At 48.9% G+C, this 17,200-nt stretch overlaps 1 protein-coding gene across 1 annotated transcript in view; it reads left to right on the top strand.

Annotated features, from left to right (window-relative positions):
* The window catches only part of LOC129693317 (neurobeachin-like protein 2), a gene marked incomplete at its 5' end in the record, with an annotated part of 143,723 nt that overhangs the window by 31,421 nt on the left and 95,102 nt on the right, over positions 1 to 17,200 (top strand). Inside the window, 7 exons of the mRNA XM_055630164.1 lie at positions 3,951 to 4,084; positions 4,881 to 5,040; positions 7,365 to 7,467; positions 9,689 to 9,839; positions 12,013 to 12,171; positions 13,840 to 13,999; positions 16,456 to 16,544. Coding sequence (XP_055486139.1) covers positions 3,951 to 4,084; positions 4,881 to 5,040; positions 7,365 to 7,467; positions 9,689 to 9,839; positions 12,013 to 12,171; positions 13,840 to 13,999; positions 16,456 to 16,544 — 956 coding nt within the window. The remainder of the gene's footprint in view (positions 1 to 3,950; positions 4,085 to 4,880; positions 5,041 to 7,364; positions 7,468 to 9,688; positions 9,840 to 12,012; positions 12,172 to 13,839; positions 14,000 to 16,455; positions 16,545 to 17,200) is intronic.

The raw sequence follows: 17,200 nt of genomic DNA, 5'->3' as shown, positions 1-17,200 counted from the left end.
ACCAACCAACCAACCAACCAACTAATTAACTCATTAACTAAGTAATCAACTAACTAACCAACGAACTAACTAACTAGCTAGCTAAACCAACTAGCAACTAACTAACTAACTAACTAACCAACCAACTAGCTATTAATCATCCAACTAACTAACTAGCCAACTAACTAACTAACAAACTAACTAACTAACTAACTAACTAACTAACTAACTAACTAACTAACTAACTAACTAACTAACTAACTAACCAACCGCTAAACACCAGGATAAGTGCCCAGCCAAGTGAACCAAGCCGAATGCCAAAGTAATATCTAAACTACCTCTACTTATCCTATAGACCAATGTCCATATTCAGTATTAAACTATCTGCCCCAGGGAGTGAGAAAGTAAACATAAGCAGGAAAATAAGTTGCCGTTGAAGTTTTCAGATTTGAGTTTACACCGAAGATAGACACTAAATGCTGGAGTGACTCAGCGGGACAGACAGCATCCCTGGAGAGAAGGAATGGGTGACGTTTTAGGTCGTGACCCTTCTTCAGTCCATTCTCGACCCCATTCTGGATGGGGTTCAGGAGGAAGAAGTAGATCAGCCATGATCGAATGGCGGAGTAGACTTGATGGACCGAATGGCCTAATTCTACTCCTATCACTTGTGACCTTATATCTCTCGTCTCCCTCTACCCAGAGTCTCAGTCTGAAGAAGGGTCTCGACCCGAAAAGACACCCAATCCTCTCGCCAGAGTTGCTGCCTGTCCCACTGAGTTACTCCAGCTTTTTGTGTCTATCTTCACCAGCTCTGCAGTAGATCAGTGCGCTGCAATGCTGAGAACTATATTCTGCATTCTGTATCTTCCCCTTTGCTCCACCTATTGTACTGGAGTTTAACTGTTCAGTCTAGTTTATTGTCACGTGTACTGAGGTACAGTGAAAAGCTTTTGTTATGCGCTAACCAGTCAGCGGAAAGACAATACATGATTACAATACGTGATTCTTCCCGCCCCCACATCAGTCTGAAGAAGGGTCTCGACCCGAAACGTCACCTATTCCTTCGCTCCATAGATGCTGCCTCACCCGCTGAGTATCTCCAGCATTTGTGTCTTACCTTCGAATTTTCCAGCATCTGCAGTTCCTTCTTCAAGATTCAAGATTCAAGATTCAAGATTCAAGATTATTTAATGACCACACAGTCAAGCTGGTGGAATTCATGTTCAGTACAGGATTTTACACAATAAGCTGATTCCAGTCATGCAGACATACGGTTTGTGGTACAGAGGAACACAGCGAGCAGAACATAACATAACATAAAACACAGACAACATACAGTATACAGTACATGCACGGGGTGGCTTTGTGATATTGTCATAGAGTGTTCAGAGTTCGAATTGCATATGGGTAGGCACTGTTTTTGAATCGTGATGTTTTTGGCGGGCAGTGAGCTGTAGCGCCTCCCTGAGGGCAGCAGGTGGAAGATGTGGTGAGCTGGGAGTGATTGATCAGAAATGATTTTCTTCACCCTTGACACGGGCCGTTTGAGATTGAGTGATTCTATTGACGCCCAGAGGATTGTCAGCTGCCCTCTCCTTACCTTGGAGGACTTACACAGTTCCCGCTGCACCAAAAAATCCCAGAGTATTATAAAGGACATTTCCCACCCATTTCCCATCGACAGAAGGATGGAGGGTTGGGTGTTTATGCGTGATATTTTCGTGATATTTATTTTAGTTGTTTATCTTTTAATATTTTATCTTGTATGTATCGTTAGCTTTTAGAAATGTTTGAATGGTGCACTGACTGGCTGACATTTATAAATTTCGTTGTACATGGTTCATGTTACAATGACAATAAAGAAACTATTCTATTCTATTCTGATGGGAGGGGGGGTGCTGATGATTTTGGATGCTTTGTTGACAATGCGCTGTAGTTTATTACGGGAGTGAGTGTCCAAACTGCTGTACCAGACTGTTATTGATGAAGTGAGCATGCTTTGGATGATGGCTGTGCAAAAATCGGATTAGGAGATGTTCCCTCACTCTGAACTCTTAAACGTGAGTACAATCGATCCATTTGCGGTGTACAGATACACGATAAGGGATTAGGGCAGAATGTTTAGAGATACATGGTAAGGGAATAACGCTTGTATCTAGTGTTTCAAGAAGGAACTGCAGATGCTGGAAGGTCGAAGGTACACAAAATTGCTGGAGAAACTCAGCGGGTGCAGCAGCATCTATGGAGCGAAGGAAATAGGCGACGTTTCGGGCCCGAAACGTCGCCTATTTCCTTCGCTCCATAGATGCTGCTGCGCCCGCTGAGTTTCTCCAGCAATTTTGTGTACCTTAACGCTTGTATCTATGTGTGGTATTATGTGATCTGATCGGATAGCATGCAGAGCAAAGCTTTTCACTATACCTCGGTACACATGGTGACTGTAAAGCCCCCTGTCCCACTGTATGAGGTAATTCACGAGTTCTCCCGTGTCTTCCCCTGATTCGAACTCGGAGAATGTCCGTAGCGGGTCCGTAGGAGTTCGTGGATGTCTCGTAGCGGCTCGTAACGCTAACGTAGGTAGGTATAAAAAGGAACCATTTTTTGAAATCTCGTGGACATTTTTTTACCCGTGGAGATTTTTTTGCAAGGATGAAAAAACGTCACGAGTTTACCGGATTTCCCAAGTACCTACCGTTAGCATTACGAGCAGCTACGGGACATCCACAAACTCCTACGGACCCGCTCCGGACATTCTCCGAGTTCGAATCGGGGGGAAAACTCGGGAGAACTCGTCAATTACCTCGTACAGTGGGACAGGGGCTTAAATTGAACACCACACAACACTAACCATAATACTACTCATGAAAGTGTTCAAATCCAACTCAAGTACATGGGCCCCATCTCTGAGGAAGGATATGCTGGTGCTGGAGAGGGTCCAGAAGAGGTTTACTCATAATCATAATAATCGTACCTTATTAGCCAAGTATGTTTTGCAATATGCAAGGAATTTCATTTGTCGTACAGTCGTATCAATAAAAAGCAACAGAACACACAAGATACATTATACCATAAACATCCACCACAGTGACTCCTCCACATTCCTCACTATGATGGAAGTTCAATCTCTTCCCTTCTTTGTTCTCCTGCGATCGGGGGCGTCGAGCCTTCCGTTAACGGGACCATCTTACTGCCGTAGATCCGGTACGAGAATGATTCCAGGAATGAGTGGGTTAACATCCGATGAGCGTTTGACGGCACTGGGCCTGTACTCGCTGGAGATTAGAAGGATGAGGGGGGGCACCTCATTGAAACTTACCGAATAGTGAAGGACCTAAAGGGCCAGTCCCACTTTCACGACCTAATTCACGACCTCTGCCGAGTTTGCCCTTGACTCGTACCTGCAGCATGGTCGTCACGAGGTCGTAGGTAGGTCGTAGGTAGGAGGTCGTAGCAGGCCGTGATGCTAGTCGGTACTCGTGGAATCAAGTAGGTCGGGGCGTATTTTCTAGCCTGATGAGAAATGTCCACGAGTAAAAAAGGTTGTGAATTAGGTCATAAGGAAATAGGCAACGTTTCGGGCCGAAACACTTCTGGAAATAGGCAACGTTTCGGGCCGAAACCCGGAAGGGTTTCGACCCGAAACGTTACCTATTTCCTTAGCTCCATAGATGCTGCTGCACCCACTGAGTTACTCCAGCACTCTTGTGAAACGTCACCTATCCATGTTCTCCACAGATGCTGCCTGACCCGCTGAGTTACTCCAGCACTCTGTGAAACGTCACCTATCCATGTTCTCCACAGATGCTGCCTGACCCGCTGAGCTACTCCAGCACTCTGTGAAACGTCACCTATCCATGTTCTCCACAGATGCTGCCTGACCCGCTGAGTTACTCCAGTTTTTTTGTGTCTGACTTGTGGCGGGTTTTAGAGTTGGTCTTCATGCTGATGTTCTTGTGATTGCTTGACAGAGAGTAAATTGGAGAGAAATAGCGTGTCTGCTTTCCTGCTCCTGATCAAGAACTTCATCCAACATCATCCCATGAACCAGGAGAGTCTGATCCAGTGCAACGGGCCAGCCATCATGGGCGCTCTACTCCAGAAGGTGAACACTTGCTCTGGAGACCTTTACTGCCTTGTCCGGCAATCATGTCCGTGCAGTCAGCATGTCATGATCAGCAGACTCTTGGATCTCCATGTGTGACTACTCCCTGCCCCTACACCCACTCTCTCCCTCTCCCCCAACCCCCCACCCCCAACGCTCATCGACCGCGTGGCCCCACGTTGTTGCTGAGGCTCTCATCGCCACCGAGGCTCCCATCAACGCCACCGCCAGGCTCCTTCGGTCCAGACAGGCCTCGCCGCCCAGCTTCACCGCAGTCCCCTGCATTGGTCTATGGGGCGAGTCGGGCCTACCTGGGTGCCTTCCGGCCTTCAGTCGTCTCTCTGGTCATCGGCGGCGCAGTTGTTCGGCTGGGTGGGTCGAGGCTTCCCGGGACACTCCCCCCACCCTTCCCTCCCTCTCCCCTCACCCTCTGCCTCTCTCACTCTCCATCTTCAACCCTCCCCCTCTGTCCCGCTGAGTAACTCCTGCATTTATGTGTCCATCTTCGGTGTAAACCAGCACCTGCGGTTCCTTCCTACACAATGGAAGTGAAGTGGGTTTGTGCGATGGTCTGGGCTGCGTCCACAATTCGCTGCGGGTTGGGGCCGAAGGGCCTCTCTCGTGCGACGAGAGGGAACAGTATTGATGTGTAGGAAGGCACTGCAGATTCCGATTCTGAAGAAGGGTCTCGACCCGAAACGTCACCCATTCCTTCTCTCCAGAGATGCCGCCCGTCCCGCTGAGTTACTCCTGTCTTCGGGGACGGTATTGACGGCTGGGCTTTTCTTTGGCGCAGGTTCCGCGGCAGAAGTTGGACATGAACGTGCTGATGGCCTGTCAGTTCCTGCTGGAGCAGGCCGCCAACGAGGGCAACAATCTTCTGCTCCACTACCTCCACCAGTACCTGCTCTTCGATTTCCGCATCTGGAGCCACAGCGACTTTGCCGTGCGATTAGGTAGGGCCTTGCGCCTCATTCTGGTAAAACGTCCAGTCCGTCTGCACAACTCCCCCAGTACACGAGGGACCATGGTCGGGGGGAAGGGGATTGACGCAACACATCCTCAACGAGAACATAGCCTCTTCAATGCCACCCACCCCCACAAATAATGTTCCCACCAGCACAACTGCAGCATTTTAGTTTAGTTTAGAAATACAGCGCGCGGAAACAATATACAATAGACAATAGATGCAGGAGTAGGCCATTCGGCCCTTCGAGCCAACACCGCCATTCAATGTGATCATGGCTGATCATCCCCAATCAGTACCCCGTTCCTGCCTTATCACCATATCCCCTGACTCCGCTATCTTTAAGAGCGCTATCTAGCTCTCTCTTGAAAGTATCCAGAGAACCGGCCTCCGCCGCCCTCTGAGGCAGAGAATTCCACAGACTCACAACTCTCTGTGAGAAAAAGTGTTTCCTCGACTCCGTTCTAAATGCCTGATACCCCTTATTCTTAAACGGTGGCCCCTGGTTCTGGACTTCCCCCAACATCGGGAACATGTTTCCTGCCTCTAGTGCGTCCAAGCCCTTAATAATCTTATGTTTCAATAAAGTGCCCTCTCATCCTCCTAAACTCAGAATACAAACAGGCCCTTCGGCCCACCGAGTCCGTGCCGACCAGCGATCACCCACACACTAGCACCATCCTACACACACTAGGGACAATTTACAATTATACCAAGGCCAATTAGCCTACAAACCTGCACGTCTTTGGGATGTGGGAGGAGGCCGGAGATCCCTGGAGAAAACCCACGCAGGTCCCATGCAGAAAATACATACTCCGTACAGACAGCACTTGTGGTCGGGATTGAACCCGGGTCTCCGGCGCTGTGAGGCAGCAGCTTTACTATGCGCCACCATGCAACACAGCCGTAGAGATGTGCAGCAGGGATACAAGCCCTTCGGCCCATCTTGTTCCTGCTGTCCAAGTTGATTCTACTGCCTGCATTTGGCCCACAGCCCACTGAACCCTTCTATATATCTGCCCACATGTGAATGTTTGAAACTGAACATGCTTCATTGTCGATTCCCCCCTTCACCCTGAGAGCATAAACCCTCAAAGTTAATCCATGGGCTGTGTAGTCTTTCATTACTACCCGTTCTTTTGCCAAGCCTCGAGATCGAGGCATTATTTATTGTCTTTTTACATTGAGCTTCAGGCAGCACAGTGGCAGAACCGCTGCCTCACAATGTTCCATCCTCACCTCGGGTGCTGTCTGTCTGTGAGGAGTTTGCACGTTCTCCCCCCCGTGACCACGTGGGGTTTTCTCCGGCTGCTCCGGTTTCCTCCCACATCCCGGGTTTGCAGGTTAATTTGCCCACTGTAACTTGCCCCCTGGGTGTGTGCAGGGAGTGGATGTGAGAGTGGGATCACATCGAACCACAGTGAGCGGCAATCGCTGGTCGGCGTGGACTCGGTCAGGGGCGAAGGATCTATTTCCAGGCTGTAAACTAAACCAAAACCCAGCCTTCCCAATAGTGCTGAATTCATCAGGGCATAAGTGATAGGAGCAGAATTAGAAACATAGAAACATAGAAATTAGGTGCAGGAGTAGGCCATTCGGCCCTTCGAGCCTGCACCGCCATTTAATATGATCATGGCTGATCATCCAACTCAGTATCCCGTACCTGCCTTCTCTCCATACCCCCTGATCCCCTTAGCCCCCAGGGCCACATCTAACTCCCTCTTAAATATAGCCAATGAACTGGCCTCAACTACCCTCTGTGGCAGAGAGTTCCAGAGATTCACCACTCTCTGTGTGAAAAAAAGTTCTCCTCATCTCGGTTTTAAAGGATTTTCCCCTTATCCTTAAGCTGTGACCCCTTGTCCTGGACTTCCCCAACATTGGGAACAATCTTCCTGCATCTAGCCTGTCCAACCCCTTAAGAATTTTGTAAGTTTCTATAAGATCCCCTCTCAATCTCCTAAATTCTAGAGAGTATAAACCAAGTCTATCCAGTCTTTCTTCATAAGACAGTCCTGACTCCCAGGAATCAGTCTGGTGAACCTTCTCTGCACTCCCTCTATGGCAATAATGTCCTTCCTCAGATTTGGGCCATTCGGCCCATCAAGTCTACTCTGTCATTCAATCATGGCCAATCTACCTCTCCCTCCTAACCGCATTCTCCTGCCTTCTCCCCATAACCCCTGACACCCGGGCTAATCAAGAATCTATCAGTCTCTGCCTTCAATGTCCAGCCCTGATCATTTGAGGTTAACACGGTATGGTTTGTTACACGTGCAAGAGTGAACAATCTGACTGTCTTTGCATTCACAGGACACATACAGTACTTGTCCACCATCACTAAAGACCACAAACAGCGTACCCGAAAGAAATACGGAGTGCAGTACCTCCTGGACTCGATCCGGACACATTATGGGTGAGTGGAAAGATTCAATACTAGTTTGTGGTTTAGTTTAGAGATACAGCGCGGAAACAGGCCCTCCGCGCCCGACCAGCGATCCCCGCACACTAACACTATCCTACACACACTGGGGGCCAATTTACATTTACACCAAGCCGATTAACCTACAAACCTGCACGTCTTTAGAGTGTGGGAGGAAGCCGAAGATCTCGGAGAAAACCCGCGCAGGTCACGGGGGGAACGTACAAACTCCGCACATGACAGCGCCCGTGGTTGGGTTCGAACCCGGGTCTCGGGTGCTGTAAGTGCTGTAGGCAGCAACTCTACCGCTGCACCACCGGGACCGCCTATTGGGTACTTAATTCTCACATGTACCTGGAAACAGTGACGTTCCTTTTTTTCAAACACAAACTCTTTTTCTCACAGAGAGTTGTGAGTCTGTGGAATTCTCTGCTTCAGAGGGCGGTGGAGGCCGGTTCTCTGGATACTTTCAAGAGAGAGCTAGATAGGGCTCTTAAAGATAGCGGAGTCAGGAGATATGGGGAGAAGGCAGGAACGGGGTACTGATTGGGGATGATCAGCTATGATCACATTGAATAGCGGTGCTGGCTCGAAGGGCCGAATGGCCTACTCCTGCACCTATTGTCTATTGTCTATTGCCGCACATAAACACAATCCTACTTAGGTTTGGGGGGGGTGGGGGGGGGAGGAGTCGCACAATGGCACAGAGAGTTTAGCCGCTGCCTCACAGCGCCAGAGACCCGGGTTCGATCCCGACTACGGGCGCTGTCTGTACGGAGTTTGTACGTTCTCCCCGTAACATGCGTGGGTTTTCATGAGATCATAAGCTCATAAGTGATTGGAGCAGAATTAGGCCATTCGGCCCATCAAGTCTACTCCACCATTCAATCACGGCTGATCTATCTCTCCCTCCTAACCCCATTCTCCTGCCTTCTCCCCGTAACCCCTGATACCCGGGTTTCTCCGGGTGCTCCGGTTTCCTCCCACATCCCAGTTTTGTAGATTAATTGTTGTAAGCAGGTTGTTAGGTTGATAGCGTTGTCGTACAGAGTGATCTTGTGGTAGGCAGGAGGGGATGAGCATCTCTTAGCGTCATGTTCGACATAGACATTTTAGTCTTAGTTCAGTTTAGAGATACAGCTCGGAAACAGGCCCTTCGTCCCTTCGAGTCCATGCTGACCATCGATCGCCCGTTCACACTAGTCCTATGTTATCCCACTTTCTCACCCACTCCCTACACACACTGAGGGGCTGATTAACCTATAGACCCGCACGTCTTTGGGATGTGGGAGGAAACCGGAGCACCCGGAGAAAATCCACGCGGGAGAACGTGCAAACTCCACACAGACAGTGCCTGAGTTCGTAGGGAAAGAGGGATAACATGGGACTAGTGTGATAGACACAAAAAGCAGGAGTAACTCAGCGGGACAGGCAGCAACTCTGGAGAGAAGGAATGGGTGACGTTTCGGGTTGAAACCCTTCTACAGACCTGAAGACTGAAGAAGGGTCTCGAACCGAAACATCACCCATTCCTTCTCTCCAGAGATGCTGCCTGTCCCGCTGAGTTACTCATTGGTCGGCGTGGACTCGGTGGGCTGAAGGACCTGTTCTATGCTGTATAGTTCGATGCTCGATAGACAGACAATAGACCATAGGTGCAGGAGTAGGCCATTTGGCACTTCGGGCCAGCACCGCCATTCAATGTGATCATGGCTGATCATCCACAATCAGTACCCCGTTCCTGCCTTCTCCACATATCCCCTGACTCCGCTATCTTTAAGAGCCCTATCTAGCTCTCTCTTGAAAGCATCCAGAGAACCGGCCTCCACCGCCCTCTGAGGCAGAGAATTCCACAGACTCACAACTCTCTGGGTGATAAAGTGTTTCCTCGTCTCCGTTCTAAATGGCTTACCCCATATTTTTAAACTGTGGCCCCTGGTTCTGAACTCCCCCAACATCGGGAACATGTTTCCTGCCTCTGGCGTGTCCAAGCCCTTAATAATCTTATATGTTTCAATAAGATCCCCTCTCATCCTTCTAAACTCCAGTGTATACAAGCCCAGCCGCTCCATTCTATCAGCATATGACAGTCCCGCCATCCCGGGAATTAACCTTGTAAACCTACGCTGCACTCCCTCTCTCTCGATGAACGAGCATGGATGAAGGATGGGGCAGTTTGGCGATCTCTTTAACGCCGGCTCCGTGTTTTCCCCAGGGCACAGAAGGATCGTCAGGTCACGGCTGAGGTTAAAACGGTGCAGCTCTCCATCTTCAACCTGCTGAAGGATTTCATCTCCAAGACGGTTTCAGCCGAGGAGCTGCACAGCATTGTTTCCTACATGGCAGCAGTCAACGATGAGGACCAGGTGAGAGGCGAGGTGGAGGCGGTTTCTGCTTACGTTTGCTGCCCTTCTTGGAGCCAAACCAACAGCTGAACCCAGCTTCTGCGGGGGACAATGGGGACCCAGTGTGGGGGAGGGGGAGGGGTCAAGAGGAGGAGCCGGCAGGCTTTGTAACTGTCAGCAACGTAGATGTCCGCTCATTGGATACATTGGGTAAACAAGCAAGAATCTCACAAGTGGCAATAAAGTCATCCTATTCCGATTCCCCTCTGTTTAGTTTCATGTAGTGTAGTGTAGTGTCATGTAGTTTAGTATAGTTTAGTTTAGACATACAGCACGGAAACAGGCCCTTCGGCCCACCGAGTCCACGCAGACCAGCGATCCCCGCACACTAACACTGTCCTACACACACTATGGACAACTTATATTCACACCAAGTCAATTAACCTACAAACCTGTACATCTTTGGAGTGTGGGAGGAAACTAAAGATCTTGGGGGGAAACCCACGCAGGTCACTGAATGAATCAATGAATGAATGAATGAATGATTGAATGAATGATTGAATGAATGAATGATTGAATGAATGAATGAATGATTGAATGAATGAATGATGAATGAATGGATGAATGAATGAATGATTGAATGGATGAATGAATGAATGAATGAATAAGTTTATTGGCCAAGTATTTGCATACAAGGAATTTGCCTTGGTGCTCTGCCCACAAGTGACAGTTAGGAATGACACATAAAACATTAAACATTAATAATAAAACATTATCGATCACGGGGAGAACATACAAACTCCGCACAGACAGCACCCGTGGTCAGGATCGAACCCGGGAATCTGACGCTGTGAGCCAGCGACTCTACCGCTGCGCCACTGTGCAGCCCTTTAGGCTTCTGAACGGCCCTTCCATAAGCTAGGGTGTTGTCCGATTCACCTCTACCCCATTGCGTACATTGGACTTTGTCTGTGGAACTGGTGCGCTACAATGCTGAGAACTATATTCTACACTCTGTATCTTCCCCTTTGCTCTACCAATAGTGTACTGGGGATCTCAAGTGTTTGGGCCCAGAACCACAATGTTTCCAAGGGTAAGACCACTAACACAGAGCAAGTCCAACATGTCCTTCCTATTCGGATCTCAAATGGCCGCGGCATGTTATTGAGCTGGAACGAGTGCAGAGAAGATTTACGAGTATGTTGCCGGGACTCGAGGGCCTGAGATATAGGGAGAGGTTGTGTACTCTTGGATTTTATGAATAGTGAAAAGGCCTGGATAGAGTGGATGCGGAGAGGATGGATCTACCAGTGGGAGAGTCTAGGAGCAGAGGACACAGCCTCAGAATTAAAGGGCGCAGCTCTAGGAAGGAGATGAGGCGGAATTGCTTTCGTCAGAGGGTGGTGAATCTGTGAAAGTCATTGCCACAGACAACTGTGGAGTCCAAGTCAATGGATATTTTTTAAGTTGGGGATTAAATCAATTCTTTATTAGTACGGGTGTTAGAGGTTATAGGGAGAAGGCAGGAGAATGGGGTTTGGAGGGAAAGATAGATCAGCCATGATTGAATGGCGCAGTAGACATAAGGTCAGATGTGATAGGAGCAGAATTAAGACATTCGGCCCATCAAGGCTACCCCATCATTCCTGGGACCATTGTTGTAAACTTCCTTTGGACCCTCTCGAGAGCCAGCACATCCTTCATAGAAACATAGAAACATAGAAAATAGGTACAGGAGGAGGCCATTCGGCCCTTCGAGCTAGCACCGCCATTCATTGTGATCATGGCTGATCGTCCCCTATCAATAACCCTTCCTCAGATACGGGGCCAAAGGTTGCTTACAATTATTTATTATTATTAATGTTCAATGTTTTATGTGTCATTGCTAACTGTCACTGTATATGCCATGATGTCACTTGCGGGTGGAGCACCAAGGCAAATTCCTTGTATGTGAATACTCGGCTAATAAACCTATTTGTTCAATGCCGATGGTCCAGGTGGCCTAATTCTGCTCCTATCGTTTATGAACATGAACTTATCATAAAGTCATAAGGTTATAAGTGATAGGAGCAGAATTAGGCCATTCAGCCCATCAAGTCTACTCCGCCATTCAGTCATGTCTGATCTATCTCTGCCTCCTAACCTTCTCCCCATTAACCTCCGACCCCCGCACTAAGCCGCATTTGTCTTGCAGCTCTGTGGTATTCTGGACGTGCTGCTCAGCCTGTTGAAGGGAGGTCAGTCTCGGGACCAGCTCTACGCCTTGCTCTTTGACCCTGGCTACGTGGAGGTCTTCTACTCCCTGATCCTGCAGAAGAAGTACTCGGACGAAGTCCGGGAGAAAGTCTTCAGGGTGAGTTGCTGCTGAACAAAACGTGCATCAAATCTTGACATTGGAAGAAAGGGGTTGCGGGACATAAGACTGGCGGGGGGGGGGGTAAAGTTAGATGTCACCGTTCAAGAAGGGACGGCACGGTGGAGCAGCGGTAGATTTGCTGACTTATGGCCCAGAGACCCCGAGGCAGAGGCTCCACCACTATGCTACTCCAATTCTTTGAATTGTCCCCGGCATGTGGGATAGTATGTGGGATTATTGGTATGTGCGGTCTCGGTGGGCCAAAGGGCCTGTATCTCTAAACTACACTAAATTAACTATATTATGCATTCTGTATCATCCCCATCACCCTACCTATTGTACTAGCTTAGATGGGGCATAATGGTCAGCAGGAACAAATTGGGCCGAAGGGCCTGTTGGCCTGCTTCCTGATCCTATGACTGCTCCAACGTAGCTTGGATTTAATTACAGATGGTAGAACAGTCTTGAAGGGAAGAGTGGCCTTATCACTATCACGTGCTGATTAATGCACATGGGCAGGATGATTAGGGGCGGCACGGTGGTGCAGTGGCAGAGTTGCTGCCTTACCAACCTAGAAACCCAGATTCGATCTTGACTACAGGTGCGTTCTCCCCGTGATCTGTGTGGGTTTTCTCTGAGATCTTCGGTTTCCGTCCCACACTCCAATGACGTACAGGTTTGTATGTTAATTGGCATCGGTAAAATTGTAAATTGGCCCTAGTGTTTAGGCCAAACCAAGCCAAACTCTACCAAACCCAACCCAACCAAACCAAAACAACCAACCAAACACAACCAAACACAACCAAACCCAACCCAACAAAACCCAACCAAGCCCCAACCAAACCCAACCAAACCCAACCAAACCCAACCAAACCCAACCAAACCCAACCAAACCCAACCAAACCCAACCAAACCCAACCAAACCCAACCAACCAAACCCAACCAAACCCAACCAAACCCACCAAACCCAACCAAACCCAACCAAACCCAACCAAACCCAACCAAACCCAACCAAACTCAACCAAACCCAACCAAGCCCAACCAAACCCAGCCAAACCCAACCAAACCCAACCAAACCCAACCAAACCCAACCAAACCCAACCAAACCCAACCAAACTCAACTACACCCAACCAAACCCAACCAAACCCAACCAAACCCAGCCAAACCCAACCAAACCCAACCAAACCCAACCAAACCCAACCAAACCCAACCAACTCAACAAACTCAACAAACTCAACAACTCAAACCCAACCAAACCCAACCAAACCCAACCAAACCCAACCAAACCCAACCAAACCCAACCAAACCCAACCAAACCCAACAAACCCAACCACCCAACCAAACTCAACCAAACCCAACCAAACCCAACCAAACCCAACCAAACCCAACCAAACCCAACCAAACTCAACCAAACTAAATCCAGCCAAACCCAACCAAATCCAGTCAAACTGAGCCAAACTCCGCCAATCTCAGCGAAACAGCCGAACTAAGCCAATCCCAGCTAAACCCAGCCAAACTCAGCCAAACCAACCAATCCCAACCAAACCCAGCCAATCTCAGCCAAACTCAGCCAAACCCAAGCAAACGTCTGACAGAGGTGCAAGCCGATCTGAGTTCCACTGGTAGGAAACATCTGATGCTGATTTTTATTTTGCTCTGGCCAGCTGATGTACAAGATGCTGAAGTACGAGAAAATTAACGAGAGAAGCAAACTGCGGCTGAAACTGAAGGATATCGGCTACCTGGGTCTGACCTCGTTCCTGAACGATTTCCCCGCCTCAGTCTCCCTCATTCGATGCCTCTCCGAGCAAGTGCTGTGTTCCGGTAAGTAACGTCTGGATTAGCAGTCATCGTGCTGCTTCAGCCCTGAGCACAGGTTTACGAGACTGATCCCAGGAATGAATAGGTTAACATACTGTATGATGAGCTTTTGTCGGTACTGGGACACTACTTGCTGTTAGGTTAGAAGGGTGAGGGGGGGGCTCATTGAATCTTGCCGAATAGTGAAAGGCCTGGATAGAGTGGATGTGGAGAGGATGTTTCCACTAGTGGGAGAGTCTAGGACCAGAGGTCACAGCCTCAGAATTAAAGGACGTTCCTTTAGGAAGGAGATGAGGAGGAATTTCTTTAGTCGGAGGGTGGTGAATCTGTGGAATTCATTGCCACAGAAGGCTGTGGAGGCCAAGTCAATGGATCGCCTGTACACTAACACTCCTACACACACAAGGGCCAATTTACAATTATACCAAGCTAATTAACATACAAATCTGTACGTCTTTGGAGTGTGGGGGGAAACTGGAGCTCATGGAGGAAACCCACGCAGGTCACGGGGAGAACAAACAAACTCCGTACAGACAACGCCCTTAGTTGAAACTGGTTCTCTGAGGCAACGACTCCACTAGCTGGCTGTGCCAACGTGACACTGTGTAGTAACTACATTACTAAAACCACTAGTCAATGTGTTTACAATGCGGGCAGGCAAGCAGCAATGAGAAGGCAAAAATGTGTAGGAAGGAACTGCAGATGCTGGGTTAATCTGAAGAGTGATACAAAAAGCTGGAGTGACTCAGCGGGACGGGCAGCATCTCTGGGGAGGGCCTTGACCCGAAACGTCACCCATTCCTTCTCTCCAAAGATGTTGCCTGTCCTGCTGAGTTACTCCAGCATTTTGTGTCTAAGCAGTAATGAGATCATTAGTGTTCACTGAAGGATCTAACAGAGAAGACACTTTATCACACTTTAGTTGGAGGTCATGTTGCAGTTGTATAAGACGTTGGTGAGACCGCATTTAGAATATTGTGTTCAGTTCTGGGCACCATGTTATAGGAAAGATGTTGCCAAGCTTGAAAGGGTTCAGAGAAGATTTACGAGGATGTTGCCAGGACTAGAGGGTCTGAGCTATCGGGAGAGGTTGAGCAAGCTGGGCTCTATTCCTTGGAGCTCAGGAGGATGAGGGGTGGTCTTATAAAGGTGTACAAAATCATGAGAGGAATAGATCAGGGAGATGCACAGAGTCTCTTGCCCAGAGTAGGGGAATCGAGGACCAGAGGACATAGGTTCAAGGTGAAGGGGAAAAGATTTAATAGGAGTCTGAGGGGTAACGTTTTCACACAATAGGTGGTGGGTGTATGGAACAAGCTGCCAGAGGAGGTAGTTGAAGCAGGGACTATCCCATCGTTTAAGAAACAGTTGGACCGGTACATGGATAGGACAAGTTTGGAGGGATATGGACCAAGCGAGGGCAGGTGGGACTAGTGTAGCTGGGACATTGTTGGCCGGTGTGGGCAGGTTGGGCCGAAGGGCCTGTTTCCACACTGAGTCACTCTAAGACTCTGTGATCTCATCCAAATCAGTCAAGAGAGCCAAGAGTCAAGAGTGTCCCGAAACATTCTTACGTGCAGGGGCACAACAGCTTTGCAAATACAGTGCGCAATAGATAATATGATAAAATAACTAATTAAAATTCAATAAAACAATGTTTTCGTGCAAAACAAAAGAGAGAATTGCAGCGAATTGTGGACGCAGCCCAGATCATCACATACACAAACCAACCTCCCTTCCATTGACTCCATCTACACCTCACGCTGCCTCGGCAAGGCCAGCAGCATCATCAAGGACCAGTCTCACCCCGGCCACTCCCTCTTCTCCCCTCTCCCATCGGGCAAGAGGTACAGAAGTGTGAAAACGCACACCTCCAGATTCAGGGACAGTTTCTTCCCAGCTGTTATCAGGCAACTGAACCATCCTACCACAACCAGAGAGCAGTCCTGAACTACTATCTACCTCATTGGTGACCCTCAGACTATCTTTAATCGGACTTTACTGGCTTTACCTTGCACTAAACGTTATTCCCTTATCATGTATCTGGGGGTCAAGGAAAGAGCGTTCACTTTGCGGCCCTGTTTGCACCAGTCTTTGCACCACCACACACAAGAAGCGACAAGACAGACAACATTGTGTGCAGATGCCGAGGAGTGTGTTCAGCTCAGGCCGAACAACTTCTAATCTCGTGAGTGGACTCGATCAGAAGATCACTGTATCTACACACTGTAAACGGCTCGATAGTAATCGTTTATTGTCTTTCCGCTGACTGGATAGCATGCAACATAGGTTTTCACTGATAGCATGCAACATAGGTTTTCACTGTGTACCTCGGTACACGTGACACTAAACTAGAGTGAAACTGGTGCCTTCAGTGGTGGGGAGGTGAGTCGCCGTGGTGGACCAGTGATGGCCGTCTCCACCTCTGCTTCATGTTGCTTCTGTTTGTTTATGTTTAGACCCTGTCCCAAACTACAAAGACTTGGTTGCCGTGGTCTACCTGTCCCACAGAGCGGAGCTGACCGTACGTCTGGATGTGTGTCGGAAGGCAAGTGAAACAACAAACTCTTCACAGGCAGTCCCAAAGTATGGAGTATAAAAGTTGGCCAGGCTGGGACTCTATTCCCTGGAGCGCAGGAGGACAAGGGGTGATCTAATAGGGGTGTATAAAATCATGAGAGGAATAGTTTCATGTATTAGTTTGGTGTAGAAATACAGCGCGGAAACAGGCCCTTCGGCCCACCGTGTCCGCGCCGAGCAGCCATCCCCACGCATTAACACTATCCTACACACACTGGGGACAATTTTTACATTTACCAAGTCAATTAGCCTACAAACCTGCACGTCTTCGGAGTGTGGGAGGAAACCAAAGATCTCGGAGAAAACCCACGCAGGTCACGGGGAGAACGTGCAAACTCCCCGTACGGACAAGCACGCGCAGTCGGGATCGAACCCGGGTCTCCGGCGCGATAAGGCAGTAACTCTACCGTTGCGCCACGGTGGCCCCCCCAGATCGGGTAGATGCACAGTTATTCTTGCCCAGATTAGGGGAATCACACCCGGTAACACACGTTCACACAAAAAGATAGCAAGACCTTTGCACGTGGCGCTGCTGGGAGATGTAAACGCGAGGGGCTCTTCTGGGCAACATGTCTTAGGAAAGATGTTGTCAAGCTGGAAAGATTTACGAGGATGTTGCCAGGA

The sequence above is a fragment of the Leucoraja erinacea genome, unplaced genomic scaffold (assembly GCF_028641065.1).
Source record: "Leucoraja erinacea ecotype New England unplaced genomic scaffold, Leri_hhj_1 Leri_258S, whole genome shotgun sequence".
NCBI lineage: Eukaryota > Metazoa > Chordata > Chondrichthyes > Rajiformes > Rajidae > Leucoraja > Leucoraja erinaceus.
Note: the sequence above shows the minus strand (reverse complement) of the source record. Positions and strands in the feature narration are given on the sequence as shown.